The sequence below is a fragment of the Gopherus evgoodei genome, chromosome 19 (genome assembly GCF_007399415.2).
Source record: "Gopherus evgoodei ecotype Sinaloan lineage chromosome 19, rGopEvg1_v1.p, whole genome shotgun sequence".
In the NCBI taxonomy this organism is placed as follows: domain Eukaryota; kingdom Metazoa; phylum Chordata; order Testudines; family Testudinidae; genus Gopherus; species Gopherus evgoodei.
The window spans coordinates 21,498,819-21,511,907 of NC_044340.1; the positions used below are offsets into that span (position 1 = coordinate 21,498,819).

The window sequence follows — 13,089 nt, forward strand, 5'->3', positions numbered from 1 at the left end:
TACCCCCCACCCCCCTTGCCCAACAGAGGCGCTGTGCCCCCTGCCTTCCCGTCCCCCTGCCCGACAGAGGCGCTGCCCCCACTACCCCCCACCCCCCTGCCCAACAGAGGCACTGCGTCCCCTGCCTTCCTGTCCCCCTGCCCGACAGAGGCGCTGTGCCCCCTGCCTTCCCATCCCCCTGCCCAACAGAGGCGCAGTGCCCCCTGCCTTCCCGTCCCCCTGCCCGACAGAGGCGCTGCCCCCACTACTCCCCATCCCCCTGCCCAACAGAGGCACTGCGTCCCCTGCCTTCCCGTCTCCCTGCCCAACAGAGGCGCTGCCCCCACTACCCCCCACCCCCCTGCCCAACAGAGGCGCTGTGCCCCCTGCCTTCCCATCCCCCTGCCCAACAGAGGCGCTGTGCCCCCTGCCTTCCCATAACACTGATGCCCTGCTAATGCTCATTACAATGTTCAGATAGGAGCCTGGTGCCTTTGTGGATGGGACCAGGTGAGAAGGGCCTGGGGAGGAGACTGGCCTGTGAGGATGGAGCTCGAGCGGTTCCAGGGAGACCGATCGGATTACTTGACATAGAAAAGGGTCCTCTGTGCTCGAGGCTCTACCATGAGTACAAGGCACAGGAGAACCCTCTGGCCTTCACAGGAATCTATCCCCTGGCCAGCACACTAAGGTCTCACACCAGCGCCAGGGCGTAGGGCAGAAGGGCTTGCTAGCTCCCCCCCCCCCGCATCCCCATTGCCCATCACGCTGAGAGGCTGTAGCCCTCTCTCCCTCCCCAAAGCCACTGCTCACTCCCTGCTTCCACGGTGCTCAGGGGAGGTCCTGCCTCCCACTCCCCAGCTCCATCTCCCTCCCTCTCAGCCACAGCCTCTGGATTGCTCCAGCCCCCACCCTGGGCAGCACCTTGGCACTCAGGGCTCTTCCTGGCTCTTAGGGAGAGGAAGGCAGGAGCAGGCGGTAGTCTGGTGCAGTGGACAGGCCACCTCCGCTAAGCCCTAGCCCAGGCCAGGCGCACAGCAGTCTTCTCCCCAGGCCCTGCTGAAGTCTGGATTCCTGGCGGTTGGGGCTGGCTACGCAGATGAGGGATGCTCAGCAATTCTGGGGAGTCTGAAATCCGTTTTCTGGAGAAGCACACAAGGGGTCACACTGTACAGGGGGAAGGAGAGGGGGCCGTTACTTGGTGCCCTCCTCGGGGTTCCCTTCGCCATCTGTCTTCCCTTCCTCCTCCGTTTTCTGGTCGTCTGTGTTCAGTTTCTGCTGCTTTTTCCTCCGCACGCACTTGACGATTACCAGCACCAGGATCACCACGGCCAGGAAGCCCCCCACTGAGGCCCCCACGATAACTGCCACCGTGGAGTCGCGCTCCGGGGGCACTGCAGAGAGAGAGCAGGGCAGGTGAGGAGGGAGGCTCGGGGGACGAGGGAGTCTGAGCCACAGGGAAACCAGGCAGCTCCTGCCAGCACCAATGGGACCACGTTGGCAAATCCAGGCCCTGCCCTACCTTACGTGGGGTCTGATGGGAGAAAAGGCGTGCAGGGCCCCACACATAGACAGGCCATGGGTGGGAGTGGGATGTGCTGAGAGGCATGGCCTGGAGATGGGAGGACAAGCCCCTACAGAGCCACGTAAATCACATGGGTCACGGCTGGCATTGCCCCTGGGCCTGTGGGGGGAGGGCGCACTGGGACCATCCCCACAGCCAGCTGATGCTGGAAGGGGCAGGGGTAGTTTCCTTGACTGGAGACCCCCTGCAGTAACTGTCTGAGGAGGGACAGTGCTGCCCAAGCAGGCTGCAGATCCTCAGGCTCCACAGAGCCAGGCGATCCCCACCTTGCCCCTCACCGCAGGAGTCAGTGTCAGAGCCCAGACCAGGACTCAGGGGTCCCAGCCCTTCGCTCAAGCCGGCTGACATCCTGCGCCTGCCCCCATCCCCTGTGAATGCGTCATCCAGCTGCTGCAGAGAGCTCCCTGGGGCTGGGCAGGAACTGGGGCACCGCGGACGCTGATTTGTGCCTATGTCCACGCTAATCCAGACAGAGAAGGGGAACTACAGGCAGCCTCGGAGCCCGCCTCCTTCTGTCATCGCCCCTGGCCCGGTGAGGAGCCTGGCTCTGGGACCATGGCAGGGCCAAGTCCCCAAGGGACAGAAACATGCCCTGACCTGTCACACCACCCCGGAGACAGGCAGGGAGTGGCAGAAGGCAGCTCAGCCCGTGGGCAGGAAAGGCCGGGGGTCACTTCCTGGCCCCCTTGGTGACAGACACCAGCCAGATGAGCCCAAGTCCCCACTGAACCATCCCCGCCCACGTCAGCCTGGAGAGCTGGAGCGGGCGCAGGATGTGGGCTTGGACGGAGGGGCAGGGCAGCGTGGGTCAGAGCAGCTGCCTACACTGTGTCAGCTCTTGCCTCTGCTGTCTCCACCATCGTTCAATATAAAACAGCAGCTCCCTCCCCGTCTGTCCCCCCACCCAGCAGCCCTCTGCTGCCGAGCCGGGCTGAGCCTGCTGCGCACCCACCTTCGGTGACCACCTTCAGGAAGATGCGGGCGTGGCCCCGGTGCCTGTCGGGGGGGTTCATCACGTAGCAGTTGTAGGTGCCCTCGTCCTCCAGCTGCACCTGGTGGAGGGTGAAGGACACGTCATTCTTGCTGGGGTTTCCGGTGAACTCCACCCTGTTCCCGAAGCGATCCAGCCGCCAGTGCACGATCTTCATCCGGAACTGCAGGAACTGGGCAGAGATGGAGGGCGGGGCAGTGAGAATGCAGCGGGTGCTACACCCATGCTGGTGACCACAGAGCTCAGCTGGCCAGACCCAGGGGGCCAGTCAGAGACCACAGCACCTCGCCTCCATTCCCTGAGGCACCCGCCGCTCAGAGCTCAGCTCCTCGGCCTCGCTGGGATCACCCTGCCCTCGGACAATCACACAGCTCCCCCGAGAGCTACAGCGTCTTGGGCCTGCCAGCGGGAACGGGAGAGATCCCTTTGGTATCACAAGCTGAGAGTGGCCACCCTGTGCCAGGGCATTGGGAGCTAGGCTGCCAGCCAGGGCCAGGGCATTGGTCACTCATGACTGTCTCCTGCCTGGGCTTTGCCCCAACCGTAGCAGGAAAGTTTAAGCAAACCCAAGGGTCCAGCCAGTCACTCAGCACCTGGAAAGAATCCTTCATCTCTGGCCTACAACCCTCTCCTGCCTCGTTTCCAGTTAGTCTCACCTGCGGCTGGCCTGAGCAGTGGCCACATCCCAGGAAATGGGACATTCCTTCTGGACACAGGGGGCTTTACTACTCACATGGGAGTGGGATCTGGGTACCTGCCTAGACCCAGCGTTGGGTCAGTGATCCCCATCCTCCCATACCTTCTCCCACTCAGTGTCTCCTTCCTTCCTCTTCACCCCCAGGGAACGCTCTCAGGACCAAAGCCTGGGGCCTTGCTCTCTATCTGTTCAGTCCTCACTCAGGCCTGTACTACACTATGAACTGACATTGGCATAGCTACATCTCTAAGCAGTGTGAAAATTCCTGCCCCTTCCCCCCGAGAGACGTAGCTACACCAACCCGACCCTGGTGTAGACAGCACTAGGGCGACAGAATTATTCCATCAACCTGGCTGCTGCCTCTTGGGGAGAGAGCCTCCCGTCAGCGCAGACAGTGTCTACACCGGACAGAGTACTGCAGCTGGAGCTTCCCCTGAGCACACACTGAGACAGCCTCAGAGCGAGTCCCAGTCAGCAGCGGGACCATAAACAGGGTTGTGGGACTCGAATCTGGGTCACCAACTCTTGACATTTTATAACAAGCCAATTGACATTCGGGGTTTTCCTTAAAGCCCCGCTCCCAGAGTCGCGGGGGCAGGAGAATCTCAGCTTTCTTTCCCTTTTGTTAAGGTGGGAAGTTCCCAGCTCGCCTGGAGCACAGAAAAGTTTGAAAATGAGACCCTGCTGGCTCTGAAAGCGGACGAGAGCCCCAAGTTAGTACTTTGGTAAACCTGATGATTTCAAGCCAGTCTTGTGATTTTAGGGCGGGCCTGGCTCATGCTGTTTGATGGTTCAGGGCTGGACTGCAGGAGGTACTCACCAGCTCCTCGCTGCAGTTCTCACATTCCTGGTAAGTCCAGTTCAGGGAGAACTGTTTGTTCTCCACTTTATAGCAGGAGTTGAAGGTGCAGGAGAGGCGCACGGAAGAGCCATTCAAAGCACTGATGGTAGGTTGCGCCGTGATCTCCATGCCCAGCCCACAGGGCGCTGGTGAAGGGACAGGAATGAAACAGGAGGGAGGAGAAGGAAGGAAGAAGTGAACAAATACAGAACATTGCAAGCGCTAATGTCAGTTCCACCCCTTGGGGGCTGTGGGCCTGGCCTGCTGGTGGAGCTGTCCAGGGGGCAGAGAGACCGGCAGGTACACAGGACATACACATCATGGCTGCTGTGGCACTCCGGACACGGTCATAGGAAAAGGGGCTTTTCCAAGGGACGCTAATCAGCCCACAGCAGTGCACTGACCTCTCAGCTCCCCCCTCGCCAGCGGCAGGGTGCAACGTACCCGCTACCTCGGACACAAAAGACAGACACAGCTTGATCCCAGACTGGCCTGTCTGCCCCTTAGGGAGAGCTGAGCTGAAAGGATTTGCCTTAGTCCCTGGCTAGAGAGAGGGTTGTGTGTATGGGATAGTGGGATAACCCATCTACATGAGATTTGAACACAAGCCTCTTGCCTGGTTTAGCAACCTGTCACAGCCCCATGCTCCACTGCCCCCCTGCCTGCTGACTGCACTGCAGGCCTTGTGATCTCTCCTGGCCCGTCCCCACTCAGCACTGACTGCAGTTGAATGCTCTTCACGGCCGCTTAAATCAAGTTTGCTATGCAGAGGCCTGGATGCAGCATCAGCTGTGGAGGGCTCAATGCCACATCTGCTGGGGAAATTTATGGCTGCGCTCATCAGATTTCATTCCCAGCAGGATGCACTGGGGGAGTGACCAGCCCCTGCCAGCACTGGCCTCTGCGGGCAAAATGCAGATTCACTTTATTTTCCCCCTTAGCTGGTGTTTTAGCAACACTCTCCGGCTGGAAGAAAGCAGCCAAGCTGCCAGCTGCTCCTACAGGCAAAGGAGGACAGAGCTGGTTTTTGCAGTGGAGTCCACACTGCAGTGCAGAAATGGAGAGATTAACACACACAGCCCTGGGGCAGCACGGCATGGCACTCCCTCTGCCTCCCACTCCCCATACATCCCCCTCTCCCTGCGCCCTTCACCCCAAGCGCCTCGCCAAGCCCCACCCTGGCTCCCACCCACTCTGTTGGCCAAATCCAGAACTAGGGAGAGCAGAGACCACAGTGGCTCATGCTGCTCACAGCAGGGCCAGATCTGCGTGTCTCTCTTCTGCTCACTCACTCCTCCTTTCTGATTCTCCCCTGCTCCCCCTGCCAGGCCTGTAAGGGCAGGATTCTCCAGAGCGCCCACAGGTCCCGGCTGTCCTGGGAAACCCGAGAGCTGATGGCTCTGGGACCACGTGGGTCCCCCTCTCTCTGCTGTGGTCCCTGCTGTTCTCAGCTCTGGTTGGGGGGTGAGCCCAGCTGTGCTGTGCAGCAGAGCCCAGCTGGCAGTTCCCCACCGGGACAAGCTACATGAACACTGAGAAGTTAAGCAGAGGGTAAGAGGCTGCAGGAAAGGGGCCAAGGAACTAAAGGTGGGGGGCCTCTCCCCACTGGGCAGCGCACCCCCATGCAGTGCACAATGGCAGGAGTTTGGTGGAATGAGCAGGTGGGTCCTGATTCAGCATCTGGGTCACAGAAACGCACCCCCAACCCACTCAGCAGAGGCCCAGGACTGAATGGGCCACCAGGCCCAAGTTCCCCTTCCCTGCTGCAGCCTGGAGCCTGGCCCGGCGCTGCAGAGCCCTGCTCTATGGAGACTGACACGCATGCCAGTCTCAAGCACAGCCGAGCCAGCACCAGATTCATAACCCCCACGCCCCACTTGCAATGCTTCAGGCAGCCAGATCAGCGCCCCATCACAGTCAGGGGCTGGAAACCCTGTGCGAGCAGAAGCAGGGGCCCCTTCCCCCAGGACACAGCCCCATCAGGAGGGTCTGACTCACTGCGTTTATGGCTGGTGCAGGACAGGAGCTGCTCAGCACCTGCAGCCGAAGGCTTCTGCCAGGCATTTCTGCCAATGCGCTTTGGCCCTCCTGGGCTGTGCTTGGCGGCAGGGAACTGCACTGCTCAGCCCCACGGAAAGCTGGGTCTCTGCGCCCAGCCCCATCACCACCCCCCTATGGGCTGCCATAGCACGCGGGCCTGACCTCATACAGGGGGCCAGGGCAGTGTGGCTAGGAGTCGTCCTTGGAACCCAGAACCAGGCCAGGATTCATGGGAGCGGGCTGCATGTGCGTAGCAGACAGCTGGCTGGCCTAGCTGAGCAGGGCCTGTCTGACAATGCAGGACCCTCTTGGCTTCGGCTTGAAACCGTGTGGCGGGAACCTGCTGACCGAGACGCTGGTGGTAACTGAGCCAGCTAATTTGCTCCCTGCCTGTTAGTTTCTGGTGCTGGGGAAGAGGCAGACGCACAGCTGGGTTTGCAGCAGTGGCAGCTAGGAAATCTTTTGTCTTGTAAGCTGAGCACATTTGATCATTATGAGATACCAAATCAGCAGCCCTGTAGCATCCTTCCAGGTTACTGCTCTGGGGAGGGCTGAGCCACTCCTTCGAACAGAGCTTGGAAAAGTGAGATCCAAACCTAAGCCCTAACACCTCAATCCCACATATGAAGAGCAGCCCTAGAGCTGACAGATTGCAACGAAGGGGAGATCAGAAAGAGCTGAGCGCCATGGGGCGGGGAGTCTCCTCTGTGCCCATGCCTTTGGAAACTGTTCCTGCTTCTTCAGATGCTGCTTTTAAAGATTTAAAGGTGCTGCACACAAAAAATGAAGCCATAGCAGTTCCATAACTAAATACCCTACAGCACACACCATGTACAAATCCAGCCTGGGCCAGTCCAGGTCAGGGCTGCTGCGACAGGCCGTGCTGCCAGAGGGATGCTCAGAGAGCACCATGGTGAGTGCTGGCGAAAGCCAGCCCGGGCAGTAGGTGTGCCCTGGGGAGTGATTCCTGCTGGCTGAATGCCAGGCTGTGGGAAAAGCCTCAGCCCAGCCTCTTGGAGAGAGGGAGGGAGGAAAGAATCCTTAGCACCAGGCCCAGGGGATTCATGTTGATTTGGAGGGAGAAGCTGGAGATAGTAAAGTATGCACCTGAGAACAGAGCATCCTGCACCACTCCAGCTACTGCGGCAGTTGTCAGACAGGCTTCCACCCCACTCTGCTCTAGGGTGGCGCGCTGAGCTGACCTGGTCAGCACCGCCAGCACTGGGGCTTGGGCAGTGTTTGCAACATGGGCTTAGGCTCAGTCAGAAAAAACCTTGCCAGGCGCATTCAGTGCTGCAGGCTCTGGCCAGGTCATGGCTGCAGACTCAGCTCATGCGGGCCCAGCCCGACGCTCTGACCAGCCTGTCAACACTGTCACTAAACGATGGTGACAAGCTCAGTAAGGGAGTTGGAAAATCCTAAACTGAGACTGGCTGGTGCCTTTCCTTGTCCGATAACCCTGAGGGTGACCTGCCCTGCTGGGACACGGAGACCTGCCCCACAGGTCTGTGGGCACGTCAGGCCATGGGGTTCTCAGAGGCACGACCCCCAGGGACCCCCTGGGACTGTGGGAAAGACGACGCCATGCAGCCTCCCTGGGGGCTCTCTCGGTGAAGTCAGAGGGGGTTGCGACATCCATGCTAGTCACCTGGCTGAGGTCTGACAGTGTCACAGCTAAGGGCTCCTGGGAGAGGATACAGGGGACACCACGTGGCACAGTCAGTTCCTCAGTGTAAATACATCTATTCCTCTCCATGCAAACATCAAAGCATGCAACATGGGCTCCTTCCCCAGGGCTGATGGGCACTGCCGGAAGACCTGCTAATGCGGGGTCCATTGAGTCCCTGCTGCTGCTAGCTGTAGACTGCGTCCTTCCTGGATCTCCACCCTGCCCCACATGCCCTGTCCCCTTACACCCCTTTCTCCCAGTTTTGGGGGTAGCATTATATGCAGCCTCTCCAAAGCAAACGACAGGCAGGATTCCTAGTAGCTGAAGATGGGGAGTTGCTGTCATTTTTCTCCTCCATGTCCCGAAGTGTCTGAAAGCACAGCGCCACCCCCCCCACACCCCAACACTACTTATGTTTTAATCTGACTGTCTCCTGCCTGCAGGGAATCAATACAAACAAAAAGCTGCTGACACACATTCCTGGCTCCATGGCAGGGCAGAAAAGCAAGGAACGGAGCCCAACAGCCCAACATGCTGCACACCCGGCTCCCCATCAGCAGCCAACAAAACAAGGGGCAGCCCCTCGATTGCATTAGAACACACACCACACACGTTAGACTCTTTGCTTTTCAACGTGCCAGATCTGAGCAAAGAAGCAACATCCCCAGCCATTCCACCTGCGCCAGGTGCTACCCCACCTACAGCAGGCAGCCTTGGCGAGATGCAGAGAGCCACGCAGGCTAGCTCAGAGATGCAGGCACAGCCACGGAGCCTACTTTTAAAAAAGGTTACTTTCTCATCGGTAATGTCAACAGAACCTGCACATTAGCCCCTCTGTCCCCAGTTCTCACGCCAGCAGCAGCCAGCCCCACGTCCCTCGCGCTCCCACCAGGCCACTTCCCCCAGAGTATGTTTGGGGGTGATGAAGCTGCATTAATGAGGATGGTGCTCCCCAGCTGTGGACTGCTGGGTCCCTGTAGGATGCCTGCATGCAAGATGTGCAATAGACACTTACCCAGAGAGACAAGCAGGCTGAGCGCAGTGAGGCACAAGGTGGGCCGGAGAACCCAAGGCTCCTTGCTCATTTTCAAGGACCTTTGTGTAGGGTGAAGGTTGTGGTGTTTGTTGTGGCTGGTTTTTGTTGCTGTTGTTTGGCTTTGTTTTTTTCAAGTGCACTGGGTTATTTCCAAGACACACATAATTTTAGAGCTGCTTTATTTCCCAACCTCCAATATGGCCGGCTGGAGGGTTGCTGCTATTTAAAAAAAAAAAAAAAAAAAAAAAAGGGCAGTAAATTTTATGGTTGGTGGATTTCATCAAAGGACATGGGAGGGCATCAAAATTTCTTCAGAAGCAAAGGAACATGCTCTCAGCTTCTCTCCTGCTCTGCACTCAGGGAGGTGGTTCTGGCGCCTGATCCTATTTAAAATTGCCACCTTATCAAAGAGCAGAGTGGGTTTCTTCGTGAGCCAGTTCGTGCCTGTGGGGAGGGCAGGAAGGGCTGTATTACTGCAAACGGTTAGTCTCTCTTCACCTTCCCGCCTAAGAACTCTGCAGGGTTTATTCCTCCTACAGAGACTCCCACTGCGCTCTGGTGACTAGCACCTTAACTAAGCACATACCTGGGCGATGGGGCCTGTGTTCTGGCTCGGTTTAACCCCCAGCCGGCCTGCCCACCACTCCGTACATTGTGCCAGCTCTGTTAACTTGGGTGTTACCTCGTAGCTTTCCAAGCCCCGCCTGGCTACCCTACAGCAGAGTTACTTCCTGCTAGACCTTGCGCAGGTGTGTTGAGTTGGAGGCAGGAGATGGGCAAGGGGCTGATTGCCAATCACGCTTTCCTGGGGAATGCCAGAGCTTTGGAATAACAGCTGCTTGGTAGTGGGGTGAGGAGAAGATGCCCTGGTAGGGCAAATGCTGTCCCGGGCTCGGGCTGGGTCAGGGCCAGGCTGGGGCTTCCCTTCCCCATTATGAGGCTGTGGTATCCAGGCCCTAGCTGCAAACCACCACCCACCCTCCTTAACATCACACCACCCCGCTGCCAATTCCCTGAGCACTGCTGTCCCAGGAGTCAGTAACCCACCAGACACCGGGCCCTCCCAGCCAGCCAAGGCAATGCAGCCATCTCCAGCGCAGAGCCGCGGTGCGGGCTCTTACTAGGAGCTGGAAGTAGGGGCAGCTTTCCTGGAAGAAAGTTCCGGGGCTAATGCAGTTCCCTTCTCTAAGGGCTGGAGAGGAACATGAGCGCTGCAATCGTCGCCCACTGGCATGAAGACATGCCAGGAAAATCTCTCACGGCCTAGTGGAGACTGAAATGGCGGTGCTGAAACACAGATGGGAACTCAGCTCCCCTCCCTCAGCCAGGACCCAGCCTGGGACTCAGAGCCCTGTTCTGCAGAGCGCTGGGGAAAATGTAGCCTGGCCAGAGAAACAACGCTGCTATTAACATGCAAGCTAGCCGCACACGGCTCTGCCCGTGCCTCAGTGCTGACTAGCAGCCCCCTTGCTATTACAGCCCTGGGCCTCGCCTGCGTAGGGCTTCTGCTTTAACCGGTCAGTTAGGTGCATGTCACCTGCGTCACGTTTCCTGTAGCCCGAGCCCACATCTGAACTCTGTTCATCCCCCACCCCGGGGAGCATCAGCCACACCTGGCTGGGGCTGCCCCACTGACAGGTCATGCAGCGATGAGCCCCTCTCCTCGGCTCTGGGGGCAGAATTCTCCTCCAGCCCCGTGGATGGAGCTTGCCCATCTCTGGCCGGCCTCTCCTGCAGAGCACAGCCTTCCCTGGCTCTCCATGTGCAGCAGACGCCAGGCGGTGCCGAGACCAGGCTCAGCCCAGACAGAGGGAATGCGCAGCTCCATGTGGCCTCTGAGAACAGCTCTGGTGCAGCAAATGGTGCGCGCTCACTTCCCCCATCCCAGACAGCATGACACTCACAGCTGTTCTTCCCAGTCGGTGCAGAGGGGGCAGGCAGTGAGAGCTCAGGAGCAGGGCGAGCATCCGACCTGAATGGCTACAAGATGTTCCCAGCTACTCCATGGCTCATGCCATTGGGCATGTCCCAGACTGACTCTGCACCTTGACCTCAAACAGGCTGATGGGCTCTCTAGGGCCTTGGTGCTCCACTGGGACATTCACTCCCTCAGTAGGGAGCAGCATAGGGACATTCACCCAGCACCTGCCCCCACCATACCTGGAAGTAGCTCATCCGGCCAGCCCCTTGGTTTTTCACCAGCATGAATTCACTGATGGGTGGGATGAGGGAATGAGATCTAATCTAACGCCCAGGGGCAAATGAGTACAGATGGGGAGGGAATTGATGCTGCAGGACCCACAAGTAATGCCCTGCACTTTGGCTCGTCAGCCGGGGAGCGGAGGGAACACTCCCACAGAACACATTCCCTAACGTGCGGGCCCAGCTTGGTGAATCCCAGGCACTCAGTGGATGAGTGAGGCTTGCTGGGCAGCCCCCCAGCAGTGTATCACTTGTGTATCACCTGGCTACTCCCCTTCTGTGCCTCTGAACTGAAAGGGGCTCTAGCTACAGCAACACAGGAAAGGGTTTTAAGAAGCTGGGGAGAGTTCACACATCATCCGTGGAATGCATGTGTTGAGAGAAGCCAGGGCATGGGAATCGCTGCAGACAGCATGTCCCAACTGTGACATGCAAACCAGCCTGTGAGATGCAAGCATGTGGCCTTTGCTCTGTGGACAGCATTAACCTCCAGTTCGCGTGGTGGTGTTGATCCCTGTGCAGTAGGGAGCACAGGGGTGCTGGTCCCCTGGATGTGGGAGGGTGAGCCCATGTGTTCTCTACTACACCCCCCCGAACCATGCTGGGTCAAAAAGGGGAACAAGTTAAGGCCATCCGAGCAGAGGCCAGCTTCACTGAGCAGGGGAGAGGTCCAACCACTTGCATGGTCAGTCGTTTACTCACAGTAGCTCAGGGAATAAAAGAGGACAGGGAGCACACGTGTCTGAGGAGCAGGCTCCTCGTCAGGCTAGCGAGGTGCTCAGCTCCCTGTTCCCTCCTGCCAGGCAGGACTTGGCGGACAGCAGCACTCGTGCAGGATTAGGCTCTCAGCTGTGCTCAGCACCTCCTTCCTTGCCCTTATGCCGGCAACAGTCCATTGCTCAGCTAGGCAGGCAGGGAAACTGCCATGAACTGACACGCTGGCACCATCGGCCAATGGTGCCAGGCCCAGGCAGTCGAAAATCACAAATCGGACCCCCAAAATCATGAGATTGGCTTAAAAGTTGTGAGATTTGGGGTTGGGTTTTGCTTTCTTTGCCTTCAAATGTCTAAGCCTTTAGGTTGCACTTGGGTCACATTTTCAAGCTTTTCCTTGCAACCATGAGGGCTAGAAGTGTCTCTCTTGTTAAACAAAAGCTGAGATTCTCACACAGCAACAGGACTCCCAGAGCTGGGACTTCAAGACACACCAAATAGCATGAGACTCGCCCTGGAATTAGGTTAGCAGAACTGTGGGACACGAACAGGGAAGCGTGCACACACACACACATACACACACTGAGCACTGCATATAGTTTGTAAAGGGCCTCGTGACCCTGCCAGAGAGAAGGCACCTGAAGTATCAGACGGTCCATTAAAGTACAGGATTGTTATATATTCTATCACTAAGCAGGTCTATTGCTTGTGTAGCATGACATCTCCCAGCTACACTGAATAGCCCCAGGCATTCCTGGCTGGGGCACTGTTAGCTCTGACATAACAGGCCCTTAGTCATTATTTTCAGCCTTATATTTGTTTCAACTTCAATAAAAATTTGTTGGCATATTTTTAAGCCACTCAAGCTGGTTAGCCTGCCTCACCAACAAAAAACGAGTGGGGTGGCAATGTGAAACAAACGACTGCAGCAAAGAACAACTTTTGCTGCATTGGCCCATGTGCAAGTGCTCAGGCTAGGAGCAGGGAGTGGTCCCCCATCCTTTCCAGGAATGGAGCAAGCCCATCTCAGATCACTGCACGTGGAGGTGTCAAACAGCTGTAGATAGAGCCTGGCAGGAGAGCTGGCCCCAGCAGAGGCTGAGCCAGAGGCTGTGCTCTGGGGGAAGGGTTCTAGCCCCAGCGCAAAGAAAGAGACCAAGGCAGGGCAGGGCGCCAACCCGCTCAGAAATAAGGGGCTGAATCAGTCCCGTTGTTTGCCAGCAACTTGGAACCTCAGATGCAGATTTTGTCCAGGTAGAAGAGAGTAAAAGCCCCCAGCCCTGGTGTTACGGATCTAGAATATTCCTAGTCATTGCAAGTGTATAGATGGAGACA

General features: G+C 57.9%; 1 protein-coding gene across 1 annotated transcript; it reads right to left on the minus strand.

Annotated features, from left to right (window-relative positions):
* Positions 1–751: 751 nt before the first annotated feature.
* Positions 752–9,065, minus strand: SCN2B (sodium voltage-gated channel beta subunit 2). The gene is made up of 4 exons (XM_030538260.1): positions 8,818–9,065; positions 4,073–4,239; positions 2,517–2,727; positions 752–1,373 (listed from the first exon to the last, which is right to left on the minus strand). The coding sequence occupies exons 1-4, from the start codon at positions 8,885–8,887 to the stop codon at positions 1,174–1,176; spliced, it is 648 nt and encodes a 215-aa protein (XP_030394120.1). The 5' UTR covers positions 8,888–9,065; the 3' UTR covers positions 752–1,173.
* Positions 9,066–13,089: the final 4,024 nt, after the last annotated feature.